General features: G+C 34.9%; 3 protein-coding genes across 6 annotated transcripts; 1 reads left to right on the forward strand and 2 right to left on the reverse strand.

Moving 5' to 3' along the window:
* The first annotated feature begins 1096 nt into the window (after positions 1–1096).
* LOC105166229 (alpha/beta-Hydrolases superfamily protein) lies at positions 1097–9169 on the forward strand. Of its 2 annotated transcripts, XM_011085509.3 has the most exons (18): positions 1097–1435; positions 2310–2497; positions 2809–2913; positions 3027–3098; positions 3273–3420; positions 4231–4313; positions 4663–4718; positions 5821–5957; positions 6108–6195; positions 6297–6362; positions 6438–6660; positions 7340–7441; positions 7526–7611; positions 7693–7815; positions 8113–8182; positions 8285–8376; positions 8560–8664; positions 8732–9169. In XM_011085509.3, exons 1-18 carry the CDS (start codon positions 1119–1121, stop codon positions 8843–8845), a joined length of 2175 nt encoding a protein of 724 aa, XP_011083811.2. In that variant the 5' UTR covers positions 1097–1118; the 3' UTR covers positions 8846–9169. The 2 variants fall into 2 exon arrangements, with proteins under 2 accessions (XP_011083811.2, XP_088738756.1); XM_088882630.1 differs by lacking the exons at positions 8113–8182; positions 8732–9169 and having other exon boundaries at positions 8560–8669.
* Positions 9170–9318: 149 nt separating this feature from the next.
* Positions 9319–13650, reverse strand: LOC105166228 (Tetratricopeptide repeat (TPR)-like superfamily protein). 3 transcript variants are annotated; one of them, XM_011085506.3, is made up of 3 exons: positions 10775–13650; positions 9849–9906; positions 9319–9701 (listed from the first exon to the last, which is right to left on the reverse strand). In XM_011085506.3, exon 1 carries the CDS (start codon positions 13608–13610, stop codon positions 11040–11042), a length of 2571 nt encoding a protein of 856 aa, XP_011083808.1. In that variant the 5' UTR covers positions 13611–13650; the 3' UTR covers positions 9319–9701; positions 9849–9906; positions 10775–11039. The 3 variants fall into 3 exon arrangements, with proteins under 3 accessions (XP_011083808.1, XP_011083807.1, XP_011083805.1); XM_011085505.3 differs by having other exon boundaries at positions 9319–9654; positions 9772–9906; XM_011085503.3 differs by having other exon boundaries at positions 9772–9906.
* A 4279-nt stretch (positions 13651–17929) lies between these two features.
* On the reverse strand, positions 17930–19246 carry LOC105166313 (uncharacterized). The gene has a single exon (XM_088882462.1). It carries the CDS (start codon positions 19155–19157, stop codon positions 18105–18107), a length of 1053 nt encoding a protein of 350 aa, XP_088738588.1. The 5' UTR covers positions 19158–19246; the 3' UTR covers positions 17930–18104.
* Positions 19247–20147: the final 901 nt, after the last annotated feature.

Raw genomic sequence — 20147 nt, forward strand, 5'->3', positions numbered from 1 at the left:
TAATTAAGATTTATTTTTAATTAATTAAATTAATTGATTTGGACTTGTAGTTAATTAACTGAATTAATCAACTTTAAATTTTATATTTAATTAGAGAATTAAAGTTTGAGGTTAGTTGAATTTAGAATTGAGCTTAAAATCCAAGCCCACAAGCACACTTGCTGACAAGCTCACACTGAAGAGTGCCAAGAAGCCAATATTGTGCTTAGTATACGAATTATCGTTATAAGATAAAAAATGAGATCTATTTTAATATAAAAATAATTAAAATTAATAATATATTATTAAATTTATAAAAAAATTAAATATGAGATATTCAAGATAAAATTAGTAAAAAAATAACTAAATATATAAATAGAGTAAGTTACAGAATAAAAAGTGCTGACGTCCTAAAATACAAGACAAAAATTATAATTTTATTATTTTTTTTGAAAAAGTTATATATTTTCACACACAGAAAATGAAATATAAAGAGGGTCTGAACTTATAATATATGGACACTCCACAAAATTACTCGGGTAGTGTCAGTTACGGACATGGCTTGGACACAACATCCACATATCCAAAATTACAAAATAGAAAAAAAGACATAGTGTCAGACACATTTATTAGCATGTTGGACATTTTGAACACGTTTACGATTTCTTTATAATTTCAAGTTTTGGATTTTCATAAAAACAAGTAAAAACATTGAGCTCAATAAGAAAGAAAAAGAATTAATTCAATTCTCTTTAACTAAAAATTTTGTAATGAAATTACTACAAATTCAAAAGATGATTATGATTATTTAAATAATTTGGATGACTAGATAATTTTCATTGCTTACTTTTTAAATAAACTAATTATGTGTATCTTTAAGTATGCATTTTGATTAAAAACTTAAATATAAAATATATTTATTTTATATTTTATCTTAATATTTTTTTATATTATATTTTAATTATTATAAAAAAATAAAATTATATAATAAAAGAATATATTATATAGTATTCTAATTTTTTAAAATATTTTATTATCGTGTCCGTATTGGCGCAAACAAGATAGGCCCAAACACAAGTGAAAGGGCAAAACTTTATAAAAAAACCGCCACAAGAAATGGAAGTAATAAACTTTAGGAAATGGCATTTTGTGCCATTGTCTCTCTCACTCTCACTCATCACTCCCACTCTCCGCGACTTCTCTCGCATTTCCAACTTTCAAGATTTCACAGAGCATCCGTTTGTCCCCAATTTCACTGCAGAAGACGAATTGCGACTGCAATAATGTCGTCAGCTTCGGAAACTGCAGCAGAACAAACCAAGGTCTCCGCTCCGTATGGTTCTTGGAAGTCCCCGATCACCGCAGACGTTGTCTCTGGCTCGGATAAACGGCTGGGCGGCTTTGCGGTTGATTCGGGCCGACTCTTCTGGCTTGAATCACGCCCAACTGAATCTGGGTATTCTAATTTTTGTCGTACTTGTGCTAGTACACTTGGAGAGGGATATATATGTCATCCACATTATGAAGTTTGGGTTTTTTTTTTGGCTATTGTTAGATTTTACCCTCTGAGAGTTTGAGAAAAGTGGTGTTTGTATGTGGTGGTGTACCCCTTAATGAAGATTTTGTTGCAGTAATTATTTGATAGAGTTTATTGTACTTCAGTTTGTGAAGTCTTGTGGATTCTAATGGAGTCATGTCATTTGGATGAACAAAACGATATCATGATGAATACGAAGATATAGTAAATGCTAAATATGCGAGTGCTTTAAAATTTTAGGAATTTGATTTTAGTGTTTTGGTGTTGTCAGATGAGGTGTTGTGTTGAAACAACAATCTTTTTATGCTTCTTCATTTGAAATGTGCTCTGTGTTTATTAAATTTGGCTGACTGTGAAACTACTATCTTCTTATGCTTCTTCATTTGGAAGACTAGTGATGAGTATATTGTGTACTGAAATAATTAAACACTAGCATTTCTTGATTGTGAGATACTTGTTGCAAGTAACTGAAGCTTTTCTTCTTTCTCACATGCGAGGCTTATGAATGTGGAGACGTAGTCTTTTTTAGTTAATCAATCCAAAATATTGAAAGATTTCTTCTTTCTCACATGTGAGGCTTATGAATGTGGAGATGTATTCTTTTTTAGTTAATCAATCCAAAATATTGAAGTTTTCTCCTTGGCGTATAATTTCCTCTAGTTCATATACCCGAAGGAGTAGGACTTGATATTTCATTGTAACGACTTTGATCCTTGATTGGCTTTGGTTGTCTTTACACCACAAGAAATTTAGTGTTGCATTTCATACTCATTGAAGCTTTTGGGAGTTTCAGAAGAAATGTGCTGGTAAGACAAGCTGAGAGTGAAAAGGACAAGCCAATTGATATTACACCTAAAGATTTTGCTGTGAGGACTGTGGCACAAGAATATGGAGGGGGGGCCTTTAGCATTTCCGGGGACTCTGTTATCTTCTCAAATTACAAGGATCAAAGGCTCTACAAGCAGTCAATTTCATCCGAAGGTCATCCTTTCTAAGTCTGTTCTTTCCCATTAATATCACAAATGGCTCCTATTGTTTGGATTCGAGTTGTACTAGTCTGGTTTTGAACTGGATTCAAATTATTATTTCAACTTGTTTTATGAGCATATGTATAGCTATTTGTCTTGTAGCAAATGTTTCTCAATTACTTATGTTATCAGAGTGAAGAAAATATTGTTATTGGTAGCCTAATAAAATTTAATCCTCTTGACTGAGTTTAATTTTCGTATAGAGTTTAGTTTCTCATGTGAAGAGTTTTTCTCATTTGTATTATTAATAATTCATCCTAGCAGATTTAGCCCCAGTGCCAATCACGCCGGACTACGGTGGGCCGCTTGTCTGCTATGCTGATGGAGTATTTGATTCTCGATTTAATCGCTACCTGACAGTAAGGGAAGGTAGATTGTGGATTTATTCTCATTCTTTAACAAAATTCATTAGTTAAACTAGTTTCGCTTTCTGACATCTTATGAAGTTTTTATTCTTGAATTGCCAATTGCTTTTCTGATAGATCGTCGTGAAAGCAGTATAAATGCCACCACAACAATTGTTTCAATTGATCTCAGCAGCAACGATGTAAAAGGTAGAAATATACATCTGTGCTTGTGCCTGTGTGAGTATTTCGTTAGAATTGGTGGAAGTTGTATTCTCCTATTTAATATATTTTACAGAGAGAGGCTAGGGGTAGGTTGATTCTCTAGCTAGTTTACCTTTTTTCCCCCCTGGAAATAGATAAATCTGACCATTCACCATGCAGAACCTGAAATATTAGTTGGAGGCAATGACTTCTATGCTTTTCCTCGGATCGATCACAAAGGAGAACGAGTAGCGTGGATTGAATGGGGCCATCCCAACATGCCATGGGACAGATCTGAACTTTGGGTTGGCTATCTCTCTGAGAATGGGTAGGTTGACAAAATCTTTGTGGATTCCTTTTGTGCAGAACGTTCTTCTTGATTGGCATTCTTTAAGGTTTACATTATTTGAATTAGCAGTCTAATTGCTTGCATAGAGTTCTGACACTATTTTTCCTCTTAGATTTCCTGCACCTTGAACCTAACTATTCTGATCCCTTGCTCTTTTTTATCACTAGTGATTTCTTAAAGTTCCCGTAAACTTTGTGAATGATATAAAATTGGTGTAACCTTTCCCACCCTGAACAATCAATAAGTGATGCACAAAAAGACAGAGAGACAGTTGTCAGTATAAATGATTTGCGCTGCATATACTGTGAACAAGTTCCATGGAATGATAAGTATAGTCATGTCCAATTCTAGCTGAAACAAGAAATTCTTTTGATGAGGTGACCTCCTACAACGTGTCATACTTTGACCTATTGCAACAATTGTCATATTTAGTTCGACAACACCATTGAACTCACCAATGTTGATGTCAGAATTTTCTGTCAGATGTTTGGATAGTAGAGTCACCATTTCTAGATGTTTGAAACTTTTCATGAAAGCTACTTAGTTTTGTACTATTCTACTATCTAGTTTCAATATCATTTTACATGACTTGTTTCTCAGCCAAATATGATATAAGATTTGTTAGACCGCTAGGTTCTTTTAACAAAAGTCTTTGTCTGATGCTCGCCAGCCATCATCTTATTGTAACCCATTCATTGTGTTGATCGATTACTTTGGTCAAGTTGAGAGGCCAAAATTTCGATAAATCCTGACTGTTTCTTTTCTTGGTCCAAAAATGCTCCCTTCCAGACACATCAAAAACCGGATTTGCGTTGCTGGTGGTGATCCATCGATTGTGGAATCACCAACTGAACCTAAGTGGTCACCTGAAGGTACTATTTAAAAACTCTACTTGATACATCTTGTGAACATCTGATCGCAACATGATAGGCTTTTCTTACCTTTTCCCAAGTGAAAGTATATAAGGTTTGATGAACCAATTTGTGCGTTCTAATGACAAAATGCAATTACAGCCTTTAGTGGTTGTTTGTGAGATCAGGTACTTTTGTCAATTAAAGCCCTAATGGCATTCTCAACTCCTAAAACACCTAACAAGAATCACTTTATTCTTTTTCTATATATGCTTTAGATCTTGAACATGGTTCTTTTGTTTCTTATGTTATTCACTTTCTTCCTTTTCAAGTTCTTATTGAGATTGTTTTATTATTCTTAACATTTCAGGGGAACTTTTCTTCGTCACAGATAGACAAAGCGGGTTTTGGAATATTTACAGATGGGTATATTTTTCATCTTGTCATTTGTAATTTTAATTCTTTGAGAAATCTGTTCCTTTCCAATTTTCTCCACCCTATGTTTTATTCCCCCATATTTGTCCCCGTGGATTTGGATATTTGCCACTTCACCTCATGCAGGCTAAGTACATGGATATACTTTATGCGTCAAAGAGAAATCATGAAGTTTTAGATAGTTAATTGATGGGTAATATTAGAAATTTGGATCAGGTAAATGAAAAATATGGATGGCTTACAGACTGCAGATGAACATTACCATTGGTGATATTTTGAGAAAACGAGGCTGTTTCCCCTGTTTGTGTGATAGAAATTAGGTTTTTTGACACATTGAACTTCTTTAGGAAGAATGAACTCATAGTATTGAGACTCTACGAAGTAGAAGAACTATATAATAAATGGAAAATAAAGAAAAAAGTCTTGGAAGACAGAAGTAAGAATCTTGGAAAAGGAAATCATCATTGTTCTTTTGGTGACAGTATCTCTATTTTCAACGGATGACTGGACGACATCGGTTTCTAGGGATGAGCTTTGATTATGAAACTACTAACATGTTAATTAAAGTGGTGCTTCGACATTACTGACTAAATAAGATGAAGATAACAGTACAACACTGGTATTAAGACTCATCAACAAAAAAATGTTAAGTTGACTGCTGAAATCTCGACAATGACATGTGATGAAGATCATAAAATGAGCTTATTGAACATACCTGAATTTTCATATGAGGTCACTATCAGATTGTTGTCGCTATGTCTCATTATCTTTCTGATCCTGAGTCATAGTCTTGTCCTTTTCTTTAACAAAATGGAATCAAATTTTGGCTATGAAAATTGCCAAACTAAACCTCATCAAAATTGATGCTAACAGTCCTTTAGCTTCAGGAACAATCTCCCACGCTCCAGAAATTCCATAATTTGTTTTGTTCCAACCTTTCTACTTTCGAATCTGAATCTTGTCATCTTGGTGGCTCTTTCTTTTGGTTGGATTCTGTTCATAATGCATGCAACTTAAACAGAAATTTCATAATAGTTGTACCTGCCCACGGGCAATACAGCCTTTTTGATTTCATATTTCTCCTATTTCTTAGGTGGAATTCACAAATGAAGTACTGCCTGTTTATCCCTTGAATGCTGAGTTCACAAAACCATTATGGGTTTTTGGCTTGAACTCATATGACTTTCTTCAGAGTCCTAGTCAGAAGAACTTAATTGCTTGCAGCTACAGGTGATGTGAAGAAAGTATTGCTTAGGGAAAACAAATTTGTCTATAGAGTTGTTTATCATGAATATGTTATTCTTGTCCGTCAGCAGGACCTATTTATCTAATTTCATGTCTTTTACCTTATGTATAAGGATTTATTCAATTGGACTACAGGATGAATGGGAGGTCATATCTTGGAATTCTGGATTCGCAGAACAAGATGTCGCTACTTGATATTCCTTTCACAGATACAAATAATATAGTAATAACATTGCCTCAATTCTAGTTATGAATCTTTATTTCCTTCTGAAGATGAATCAGGTGAATATGGGAATTACTTACAGGCATGCCTAATTTATGCAGACATCTGGGCCTGACTGCCTGTATGTTGAAGGAGCATCTGCAGTTCTTCCTTCATCAATAGCTAAGGTGCCGGTTCTTATTATTCTATAGTATCACACTTGGAACTTTAAGCTCTTGATAGTGACATTTATTTCTTTCCAGGTGGCATTAGATGATCAGAAATCCAAAGCAATTGATTTTAGTATTATCTGGTCTTCTTCTTCTATAAGTTCATCGTACAGGCCGTACATAAGCTCACCAGAACTAATAGAGTTCCCGACAGAAGTCCCAGGGGAAACTGCATATGCATACTTTTATCCCCCAACCAACCCTCTGTTTCAAGCCAGTGCGGAGGAGAAACCTCCACTACTGTTAAAGAGTCATGGTATTCTTTTGGTTTTCTTTTTCCGTAACATTTTTATATCAAAGAATTGAGACCTGCATTTCAGAAATGTTACTGTGTCTGGAGCTGCTTAATTTTTTTCTACAAGATGTTTTGAAATCATAATTGGTGACAAGTGATTGCATGTTCTATGTCACCTTGGAGAAACTTCTCTTACCAGAGTGATGGACAAGAGTGATGGTCAAGTGGCTACATGAGGATATTGTAGTAAATGGAAATTTTTTTAGGTTTACGTGCAAATGACTTGGTTGAGGATTGCTAAATACTTTTCATTCATTTCATATTTTTGTCTTCTGTTACTATAGCAAGAATGGATATAAGATAACATGATAAGTCATCCTAGGGTATTAGTTATTATTTAATGTCTTCTGTTTGGAAAAATTGGTTTTGTTTCTTGTATATGAATTTGCTAAAATTTGCATGTGTGTTAAATCTTGTGAATGAAATAGAACATGCAGCATGTGTGTTTGTGTCCGACATTGTGAAACAAATAACGTGAGGTGAATGCTTTGCTTGTCTGAACTATGTGGATGGTCAACATACTTGGTGTATTGCCTTTTACTAAGAACAGATGCTCATCATGTATTCTCGGTGAATTAGTTAACTTGATTCTATTGTCAAGTGTGTTAAAAATGTCAACCTCTTATCATGCACTGTACAGGAGGCCCTACTGCTGAGACCCGCGGTATTTTAAATCTCAGTGTCCAGTATTGGACTAGTCGTGGATGGGCTTTTGTGGATGTTAATTATGGTGGAAGCACTGGTATGATGGTTCTTGACCTTTTTAACTATATCATTGTTCTCTTTTTTTACCAGTAGAATTCATGCTTACAGTTACATTCTAAAGGTTATGGCCGTGAATATCGAGATAGACTACTTGGGCGCTGGGGAATTGTTGATGTCAATGACTGCTGCAGCTGCGCCAAGTTTTTGGTAACAGAATTTCCGTTTTCTTCCTACTAGACTGTACAACCTTTAGTCTGTCTTTTTGGTGATATAATTTTTGGTTTCAAGGTTGATAGTGGAAAAGTTGATGGTGAAAGATTATGTATCACTGGGGGTTCTGCGGGTGGATACACAACCCTAGCTGCACTTGCATTCAGGGACACATTTAAAGCAGGAGCATCCTTGTATGGGGTGAGTGCTTATTATCTCTAGTAACTATGGTCTCAATTACACATTTCATAGTTAATAATTATAATTTTTTATTTGCTTACATTTATTGTTCTTCAGCCTTATTCACAAACAATTGAATAGTCAATTCATTCGAGGTGCATAATAGCCATTATTTTGGTAATTTTGTTATAGATGTGACATGTTGTCTTTGTTGTCTATTTATATCTAAGTTTTAGTTAATAATGTTAATTAATTTAGCATGTATTTGGGAATAAGTGTTTTTGTATAATACATGAGTAATTACATGCCAACAAACAGGTGGCTGACTTGAAATCATTGAGAGATGACACTCACAAGTTTGAATCTCACTATATCGACAATCTTGTAGGTAAACACTGAACCAGAGCATATGCATGTCCAAAAACTTTGTTATATGCTTCTTGCCATGCAAATTTGCTGTGTATTTTAGAGATGACTTGAATGATTGCAGGTGACGAGAGCGAATACTTCAAGAGATCACCTATCAATTTTGTCGATAAATTTTCATGCCCCTTAATACTATTTCAAGGATTAGAAGACAAGGTATGCATGAATCAACCTTTTTTGTCTTATCTCTATCTGTTTGTTTTCTCCAAGACATAATTAACTTGTCTCTTTATAAATCTTGAGTGGTATATCATCAATTGGTCCTTGTTTCATATGCCTATGATATCCCATATCCATGATTTTCTAGTCTCAAAGAGTTGTATTTGGTTTACTTTACAGGTTGTCCCCCCTGATCAATCACGTAAAATTTACCATGCGTTGAAGGATAAAGGTTTGCCTGTTGCTCTTGTGGAGTATGAAGGAGAGCAACATGGTTTCCGCAAGGTATGCCAACTATCAATTCTAGTCATGTATCCCAATGTTAAAGATTTGCTGATTAACGTCTACACAGGCTGAGAATATCAAGTTCACGCTAGAGCAGCAGATGGTGTTCTTTGCACGCTTGGTTGGAAAGTTCAAAGTCGCGGATGATATCACTCCCATTAAAGTTGATAACCTCGACTAATGTCTGCTAATTGTTTCCACCACTTATCTGGATTAATCTCACGCCCCGATCCACCACAAAGTTGCTGACTTATAATGTATGCTGACTGAACAAAGTTTGCTTTCAGAATACCAGCCTAGGAATGGTTGGTTCCAGAAACTTGTGAGATCACTAGAATTGAGACTGACTGTGATTTTAGGCATCCCACATGAGCCTGTACCTTTATAGTGTATGCACGCATCGTTACAGATTCCTAAGTCTACAATTTCTTAACCACATTTGACAATTTGATGTAGTTTTGGTACCTTGGATATTAAATAAGACTAATTACAGTTTCACTTCAAATGAGTTGTCGCCGCAATAAAACATGCATTAATATAGTGATCATTTGCTGTCAGCCGAATCAAGAGTGTTGTATTATGCAACTGCGAGGCACGTAATTTCTCTGCAAAAATAAGCACGAATTTTCAGTAACTAACCAAAAAATAGAACTTCGAGATGGTAAACCAACTACTAAGTAAAAAATATCAAAAACATAGTAAACTCTGTGAAATATCAAGTAAGGTTGCCTTAATAATATGCTATTGACGCGAGTAAACTGTTACAACAAGAAAGCAAAGGCCTGGTTGCATGCCTCATGTCTCCTGCAATGCAAAAGCAGTCCGCCAATACTATTCTCATGGCCAACTGCTGTTAACTTCAGATATGACGTCAAGCTGTGGAGGGTACAGGATTTGCTTGCACAGTTGCTGTTGGACGCAGCTATTTGGTTGAAGTTGGGACTGCAGACAGTCGAGCCAGAGAAAATTTTCTCGTGCAAAATCGAATGCCTGCATCGGGTGATCTCACGGTCACAATGGATCTTCTGAATTTGTTCCTATTTTTTCATTGAGAGAAATGAGTAAATTTGTTCCTAGTTTTCCATTGAGAGAAATGAGTAAACTTACCATAATATGTTAGTGGTATATATCATCAAATAAGTGGCCTGATGAGGAACATGCTAAATGCTCTCTCCCCAATTTACCTGCTGCGCAGATATGATATCTTGTGAACAGAAAGCTCGCGGCATAGTTCTTGCTTCCCTGCCAAGAAATAATAAGGATTTACGTTATTGGTTAAGACGGTTTCTGAAAGAGGAGATTTCAGCTACCTTCTCCAGCTGGGATCCCAAGCCTCAAATTGTCATCATTAAGCCACCAATATGTAGATTCAAGCAGCTATTTCACTATTCAGCAATTTTAATATGATGCGCCTAAGTGATGGACAGGAATCATGAAAGGGCTTCTAAGGAGGAAAACTATGAATTGGATGAATCCCATTTGTCCACAACTACAATATATTTAGACATGCCAAATAGACAGAGCAAGTACATCAATGGGCTTTTGGGACATTGGATTAATCACATTTGTCCTCTGAACTGCAACTTCCATACAGATGGATATAGTTTCTGAGATCTCTTTACGAGTATGGTTGTTGAAGTACAACATCATAAAAATTGTAAGGCCCATACTTTATTTAATTTTCCAATGGCATCATACATTTTTAATTTTACCTTTTAGCTATTAAATACATAACCCGGCACTGAGCTTCTTTAAAATGCTGCTACTTTTAAAAGACTAAGTCAAATCAAGTGCAAGTCTTTCAAGTCCCCATATTGTATTAAATTGAGAAGTTTTTAGGATCTATAAAAGAATTTGGAGCCAAGGCTACAATCACTCTCTGTTAAGAATACTTTGTTTGGAATCTCCAAAAATGTCATAATCGTTCAAATCTTTCAATGGAGAATTGTGCGCAACTAAATTCATGGATCAATTCACAAGGATAACGATAATGAATCCAACTCCCACCTTCACAAACATACAAAGACAATGCATAGAAGATACAGAACAATTTACCTATGTTGATAGTTAAAGAAAATGAAACTAATAAGATTGCAACAATGATTTATACCTCAATGCCATGTGTCCATCAATGGCCTGCTCTCGTTTACCCTTGTCATTGGCAGAAGAATTTATCCTCACAAGAAGTTGAAGTGGACATGATAACCAGCCTATGATCATTCTGATAAGGTGGACACAGCGTTTTTCGACTTCCATGTTGTCCAATTCTTCTTTTCCGAACTTGTCCCACTTGTCACGCAATATCTCTGATAACTCAATAATGTGGTTTAAGCATGTTGGAAGCCATGAATGACTTACATGAAATCTACTCCATCTTACCAATATCCTTTGCAGGAGCAGGATCCATTCTTGAAATGGTGGAAGCGGCTTGGGTCCCTGAGTATAACTTCATGTTCAATGATCCTTGAAATATAGGTAATAGCTGTATGACAATCACCACAGACACGCAAATTCTTGGTAATCCTAATAGGTATCCCAGCAGCGGTAGTGAGAATGGCATAAGCAAGAGCCAATTTCTCACTATGTTCAAATAGAAGATCCCCTTTCTCCTCATCATCCACATCATGAAGAGCAAAGCTGGTCTCCGGTATGTAGCCCATGATTTTGATACGATGTATCAGATCACCAAGGAGATTATATATCTCTTTAGTCATTGGATGAGATTTGTCCCCAACAAAAAAGGTTGCTGTCCCTTTCTTCCCTTGTACCCAACTACAGCCAGGTCTCTTCTTTACTCCTGAATGTTTCATCAACAAACGGATCCTGGCAACATCTTTCCACCGCCTAGCACTGGCATACAAGTTAGAGAGAAGCGTGTACAAGCCATCATTCTCAAAGTTAAGCGCTAACAACTGATCAACTGCATGTTCCCCAAGTTCTACATTCCCATGAAGCCTGCAACCACTAAGTAGTGCAACCCAAACTATTGGATTTGGCTCCATTGGCATGTCCTTAATGAGATTCATAGCCTCATTCAAGCGACCGGCACGCCCCAAAAGATCAACCATGCAAGCATAGTGTTCAACTTCTGGAACAACTCCAAAATCCTCCTTCATGTTGTTGAAGTAATTAATCCCCTGTTCAACCATCCCAGAGTGGCTACAAGCATAAAGTACAACAACAAAAGTCACTCCATCAACTGGCAGACCAGCTGTCTTCATCCCATTAAAAATATGGAGAGCCTCCTCACCACGACCATGCAGTCCATATCCTGTCATTATAGACGTCCATGAGACTGCATTTTTCTCTATCATGTTATCAAACACAGCTCGGGCCGCATCAACATCCCCAGATTTGGCATACATGTCTATGAGGCAATTTGAGATGAACAGCATAGCCTCCTCATAACGATTGCGCAGTGCATAAGAATGGATTTCTCTGCCAATTCTATGGGCTCCAAGACGAGCACAAGCGACGAGTGCACAAGATATTGTGAAGCCATTTGGCATCATTCTGTGTTTATCACTTAGCATTTCAGAGAAAAGTTCCAAGGCATCAGTGGCTTCCCCATGTTGAGCATATCCTCCAATCATAACTGTCCACGTCACCACACTTCTATGTTTTCTCTCAATTGAGTCAAACATTGTCCGAGCTATTCTGAAATTCTTGCACTTTGCATACATGTCTATTAACCCATTGATCACCATCATCTCATCTCCGCGATCATTCGCTTCCAAATCCAGGAATTGCTTAATGACATAACATTGAATTTCCTTACCCTGAACCAATGTACCAACAGCTGCGCAACCTGATAAAACTGAGACAAGGGTAATTGCATTTGGTTGTGACCCTGAGAGTATCATCTCCCTAAATACATCGAGTGCCTCATTTCCAAGTCCCCTTTGAGCATACCCTGCAATCACAGCACTCCATGTCACAACGTTTAATTCAATATCCTTCTCCCTCATTCTCTGAAACAATAGTAAAGCATCATCAAATTTCCCAATCTGGGAGTATCCAGTAACCAGTGCATTCCAAGACACTACATCCTTCAGCTCCATTCTACCAAACACATTCTTCGCCTGATCCATTAATCCACACTTTGCATACATATCTATTATAGCATTCCCCACGAACACATCCTCGAGTAAACCTCTTCTTAGTGCATACCCGTGAATTTCCATTCCGCTCCTCCATGATTTGACAGAAGCACAAGCTGGAAGCACATTTACCAAACTAACCGCATCTGCCCGCAACATTATATCACCTTTTGAAACCATCTGTTCAAACATCCGCAAAGCTCTTCTACACTCGCCAACACGCACATAAACAGATATAATCGAATTCCACGAGATTGTATCAAACACCCCTCTCTCAAGCATTTCATCAAACAGCTGCTGCGCCGTGTCACACGCACCACACCTGCCATACATAGCTACCGCAGCATTGTCCACGAAGACATTGGAGTTGGTATACCCAGAAACAAGCGCGAGAGCGTGTACCGATGCCCCAATAACCAACCAAGAAAGATCACCGCAGGCTTTGAAAACATAAGGGTAAGTGTAGCCATCGGGTATCCATTCAAGCCTCCGCATTTCATCAAAAAGTTGGAGGGCCCTCCTTTGGTCCTGCAACGAGACGCTTCGCTTGATGAGGCTGTTCCAGTAGAACACGTTGGATCGTGAGGGTGGGATGCGGCGGAGGAGGGAGAGCGTATCGGAGTGCCTGCCTGAGGAGAGATAATTGGATAGTACTTGGGCAGTAGTTTCGGGGTCTGACGGGAAAGTGACGCCCGGAATTACATGTTCTTGGTGGATGAGCTCGGGTTCGGCTAGGGAGAGACATTGCTGGGCTGCCGACGAAGAGAAGTAAAGTTTGAGAAGGAGGGGGCGGAGCGTAGTGCAGCAGTGCCTGTATTTTGGCGGGAAGGTTGTGGGAAGGAGCATTAGCCGAACTGCCCAGCAGGTGAAGTACAACGTCCCAACCAAAGTAAAACTAGTGTAAAAATCACAATTTGTATGTCTTATTAGTAATACTAGGTACGGAAAGTGGTAAAATTGCAAAATTAGTCCCACAGTTTAGGATCATTTTAAAGTTGAACCCATATTTTATGAGATTTTAAATTTAACCACATGTTTTGTTAGAAATTGTAAAAAGAGACCAATCTATTGCAGAAAAGCCCCCTTCCACTAACAGACGTTAAAATTAACGGCAGAAAACTCATGTGAGAGTCATGTACACGTCGGACAGAAAAATGTTCAGTCGTTAGTTTTAGCGTCCATTAGTGGGAGGAGCTTTTTGCAATGCTTTGACCTTTTTTAAACTTTTAATAATTCCATAAAGCATAGGGTCAAGTTTTAAATGACTCCAAAGTAAGGGACTAATTTTACAATGTTATATATATAGAAAGACACTCGATACGTGTGCATAATTTAAATTTTTATTATTTTTATTTAATAATCAAAGAAAAAACATAAAATAAATAAGTGATTATAATTGATACTTTTTAAAATATTTTATATTAATTTTAAATGCACATGAAAAGAATAATTTTTAAATAGATAATTTTGTGTAAAAATCGATTTACTCGAGGATATTTTGATTAATATATATTTTATCAATCAAACTAATTACTCTAATTCATTCGTTATAAATAGTACCGAAGATGAATAAACATTTGAATTTTCTTTTGCTTCTTATTTTCTTTCTTTTACGTAAAATACAATATATTCCCTGTAATATTGTAAATTAGCAAATTATCCTCATATGAAAATAAAAATAGCAATTTAGACCTCTGAATTTTTCAAAATTAATAATTTACCTCCTCTGTATTTTTAAAATGAAGCAATGTATTCCCCTAAATTACATTAAGCCTTTTTCCTTTTGGGTAAAATACAATTTACACCCTTAAACATACCATGATCGTCAATTATCCCCTGCACTATAAATATTTTCAATTGCCCCTTCTCTTTTAAACTATCCTTTAAATTTAGGGTAAAAATACACTTTGCCTCCTTAAATTATTTGTCATGTAACATTTAGCCCCATAAACTAACAAATGTAACACTTACCCCCAACAATTATATTTTAAGATAATATTGTCCTTATATTATATATATAAATAGTTCAAAGAATTTCTTTTTTTAGTAATTTTGTATTTTAAGTTTAATTAAAATTTTCTTAATTGAAAAAAAAATATCTATTATTTATAGTAAAGTAAAATATAATTAACGAGTTATATAGTTTGAATTTTATTTTTTTACAAACTCAAAGTTAAGTAATAAATGAGTACAATAAATACATAAAAAACTTTCATGAAAAGATTTTATTAATTTGGTAATAAAATTAATTTATTAACTATTCGTTCTTTTAGATAAAAATGAGTAATTACATATCGATTTTTTGAACATATTTTTTTTTTAAATATGATAAAATATATTTATTCATTATTTTTTAAAAAAATATTTAGCTTTTGAATAAGCATATGTATTTGTCAATTTCTTTTAAACAACATATATGAGTTGTTGGTTATATTATTTGTTGTGTGTCTACCACATATATATATATATATTGAGAATAATTTGACGATAATTTAATATGAAAAATATTAAAATATATTGAGAATAATATAATTATTCAAGGCATAAGGGACATTTTTATCCAGCCAATATGGTAAGTGTTACATTTGTTAGTTTAAGGGTAAATGTTACACATCGAGCAATTCAGGGGAGCAAAGTGTATTTTACCCTTAAGTTATAATAAACGGACAAAAATACCATTGAACTTTAAGAAAATGATTAATTATTATATCAAATAATAATTCCAAATGTAATCATATTTTTTGTTAAATAAAGTGCAATAAGCTTAATTAATTATGTTTGCTTCGTTTGTGTATCACTTGTGGATGGAGAAAAAACTTGAGGAAATTCCAGCATAAATGCAGAGACCCAAGTGCCATAGCAGCATGCGCGGTAGAGGAAATACAGTTGAAAATTTGGCCACTGTACGTCAATTATCAATGTCAAATATATATAATTTAACTACCATAATTGGTGGAATTCGAATTAACGAACTCTTATTCATGGGCATTAATTTCGTCAATTAAATTATGCTTGTCTCGTTGATATGTACTAATACTTATATATTTGTTTACAATTTTAAAATTAATGCCAAGTCGAATGCATTGCAACCAATACACAATCAATCATGGGAAGAATACAAAAAATTAGAGCCTCTCCAATTTTATTATATTATAAATTTAAAGCAAGGATGTATATCGACATGTTTTTTGTCCATTTCCTAACAACCAACGTCGTGGACTATAGTATATCCAATAAATATGAGGTATTGTGTGAAACCAAATTATATTACGACGTGCCCTGTAATATTATTTGTTTGACCATAATCTAACGTTTAAATGTCCAATTCTTATTATTAAGTGTAAATTATATTCATTTCTTTTCAGGTTTGATATAATTATAATTTATAAATATTTTATTATTTATGAATTATAGATATTTTCTTAATATATAACATAATTATGTAATCCTACGATAAGGTAGAAATGTCAACTTTATTGTTAATGAAATTTTAATTTTTTTTAAAAAGTTGAAAAACTATGTATTTCTCTTATTTGGATGGGCATTATATACAAAATAATATATTTTTAAAAAATACATATATAAAATTATAATGAAGGGTGAAAAACTGCATTTTCACAATTCAATACAAAATATAGATGAAATCCTAAAAGAAACTAACGAAACGGGTCAATTGTTGGACAAATATTATTATTAGATAGTATCGATAATTTCTCAAATAATAAATATATATTTATAATAATATCAATTTTTATGAGAACTCAACATACTTTACCATATTATTACAAAAACGATGTTCTCTTTTTGGGTAAATGTAAGTTTCATTAATAAAATAAGATCGTACAGTACAAGAATGCTCAATTGGTGGTTTCCCTCTTGACAGGCCAAGGGATACGCCATAATTTATATAACGCATATGAACTAACAGAACGAGATAAATTAACACTGATAATCATTTGTCTAATATCTTCCACAATGATGGTGGCTATGATGCTCGGTGGTTGCTCCGTATGCTCAAAGTGTCTCAAATTTTGTTCCCTTCAAATGTAGCAACGTCGCTTTTTGTATGCTCCCCAAGAACAAGTTCTTATGGGAATCGAACTCGTGCCATTGATTTCGATACTAAAAATCATCTGAGTATAGACAAACACAAGAGTAATTATTGAAAAACGGGCTAATAAAAATTGATTTACCTTTTATCTCGGGGGATATAACTTAATGGTTTGAGTATAAAGTTTTTTTATGGAAGATCTCGTGTTCAAATTTTAGGTGTGTGCATGTAGGTTGGTTGCATGCATGTAAAAAAAAAAATGAATTACTTTTTCTATATATGTCAGAGGAAAAAATATTTATTTTTCAATAAATAAGAAAAATAATAGCAAAATCAACGGAAAATTAAAAATTAAAGTAGGATATATATGAGACTCTTCTGCTCATCTAGAAGTTGACCAGAAAAAAATTTTGTCATCGAGTGGTGGAGTGACGTTAATCAACTTATTAAAGAAGGAAAATATTTAAATATTATTTTTATTTTTATATATATTTCTCCATAAAATTGTTTACTAGACATTTTTTTTTTATTTTTTCCGAGTTACAAAATGAGTAATAAATTAATAATAAGTATTCCCTATGTACGCTGTACTTTTTAATCCTATTATTTTGATTTCATATAGAGTTTTGTGTGAGATGAAAATTTTTATGTAATTTTTCATTACCATTTTTAAAATTAATGTTCATAATATAGAGATGTCCAGACATAACTCTTTTTGTCTATTCATAATAAATATCTAATTTTAAAATCTAAAATATCATTTTAGAAAAATCTTTTTTTGGAGATATTTTTATTGTAACACTAAAAAAAATATAATATTTAATTATGATCAATTGTCACAGTTCAAACCACACAGTAGTTGTTAGTTATGATTTTGCGAGTATGACTGAACGCATGTCAAAAAACTTTGTTATAGCTCGTTATCATGAAAAAAATCATGTACATAATGGGTAATCTAACTTTTTGCATAGATTTTTATTTAACTATTATTAATAATAACTATTTACTATGATTTAATTCATAGTCAATAATAAATTTTTTCTAGCCTAATGTGATATTTTTCTTGTGCGGACCATAATTTAATATTTATTGGGACAAATATTAATAATAATAATGAGTCAAAAATTCTTGTTGATTCATATTTTCCAATGTGCGGATTGTACACATCATAAAAAGACTCTATACAACATAACACAAAAGAAATAATAATAAAAATAAAACCCTAAAAGATACATATATATATATATATATTAAATAATTAATTGTAAATTGTGGGCTAATTTTTGTACTCATTTACGAGAAAAACCAAAGCCGTTGGCCAGGGCGTGGACGGCGGGATTGAACGCCAGCCGGCCCAGAATCCCCTGCTTGTACGGCAGGAAAGTTTTCTTCTTCAAATCCTCCGAAACCGCCCGGTTCACCGTGTAATGCATCTCGTGGGCCGAGACCGGCCCCCTTCTTCTCGAACCGGATCCTGACCCGGGGCTGTCGATCGAACGGAAGCTTGAGTGCCTCAAAGCCGCCGTGTACTTCTTCAGGGGGTCTTTATCGGCGGCGCGTCCCTCCGAGGCGCTACGGAAAAGGAAGAAGTCCTTCAGCCTCCATTTCTTGTAGCCGCCGCCTTTAGCCGGCGCTGTCGACAGAGCTGAACAAAGGGTTGATTGTGAAGAGGAACTCTTTGCATTGTGCGGCTGCTCTTTCTCTTCTTCCCATGGATATTGTACGTCCCTGAGCGGAGAAAGGGAACGCGCCGCCCTTCGGCTGGAGGATTTTGAAAGATCTCCACCTCTTTCTCTTCCTCGTTGACTCCCCGCCGCCGCTCTTGTCGCGTTTTTACCTAGAAACGGCTCTCTTTCCTTACTGTTCTTATGCCGCCGTGGCGAGAAGGCGCCCTGGATGATCTTTCTAGTCTGCGATAGCGGCGACGCAGAAACAGCGGTGGCGGGATTTTCCAACATCACATGTTCACTGACTCTCCCGGCCGCAGGGAGGTGCAGCCGCGGCGGAGGAGTCTTCAGGGGCTTGATCACTCCACCGTCGAAAAGCTCATCAGCAGACACGGAGGCTGACTCCCAATCTTCGCTCACATCAAACGCAAAATCATCTCCAACACTACTCTTGAAGGGTTCTCTGGACCCGCCACGACGACTGCCATTGCCGACGACAGAGAACTCATCAACATCGCGGTAAAACTGAGAGAGGTGAGAAGGGCTGGTGGGAGCACTGCAATAGTAGTCGCCGAAGGGCTTCGGCGTGGAGGGCGGGCTGACGTTCGGCGACGAGCGGGCGCTGTTGAAATCGAAATCAAAGGTGTGGGAAGGGGAAGGTATGACAACCTCCATGTTGAAATCCTCGGCAGAGAACTGATAGCTAATGTAAAAGTGGAAAAGACAGGAAAATATAAAGGGTTAGAGAGAGAAGGAGCAGATGCTGAACTGACAGCAAATAATATTGACTCCAGAGATCTGACAAGCCGCCTTTTATTACTTGTGTGATCATTCTCCCTTTTTTTTTTAATTTTTTTGTTTTTATTAGGTTTTGCATGAGGGAATTTTGTCTAGTGAAAACTAGGGTTCAGATTTTATATTTAATAAAAAGATTTGAAGTTAATTATAATTTTATATATATGTGAATGCTAAACTATTTTTGTAATAGTCAATGATGCAAATATTGTTATTTTTTAATTTCATATATATAGTTAGTAAGGTATATATTTTGATTTTGATTTATTATATATTATTATGTGTCACATTATACTAAAAGAAAATTTAACATTTTAATTATAATTAATTATCATAATTAAAAATAAATAATCGAATTAATTTTTTTTTATCAATTTTTATGTAATCATAACTAATAATAATTATTTGTCATAATTTTAATATATAAACAATAAAGGTATAGTCTATGATAAATTTTCTTCTAGTGTTAGTTGTCCCATTTACGGAATTTCATGCCACTGTGCATTCTGAAATGACTCATGTATAAAATGAAAATTATGGTTAATCAACAATATTTATTTCATTCAAATAAAATCAATGTAAAAATTTATATTTTAATTATGATTAATTGGACTATAAAAAAAATTAAATATTCGCTACACTATAAATGACCACAGTTTGAAAATCATAATAATCAATACTATTAATCACGGTTAAGTAAAATTAAAGTAAAAACTTAATTTTTTTTACCACGATTAATCAATATTCTCTTAGTTTTTAACTGTAGTCAAAACATTTGTCATGGTTTTAACCACGGCTAATATTTTGACTGCATCTGCAGAAATTACGAAGCCGTGATTGATTCGTATTTGTCACAATTTTTTTCGTTTA

Source organism: Sesamum indicum, linkage group LG7 (assembly GCF_026168435.1).
Source record: "Sesamum indicum cultivar Baizhima isolate 11 linkage group LG7, ASM2616843v1, whole genome shotgun sequence".
Taxonomy (NCBI): domain Eukaryota; kingdom Viridiplantae; phylum Streptophyta; class Magnoliopsida; order Lamiales; family Pedaliaceae; genus Sesamum; species Sesamum indicum.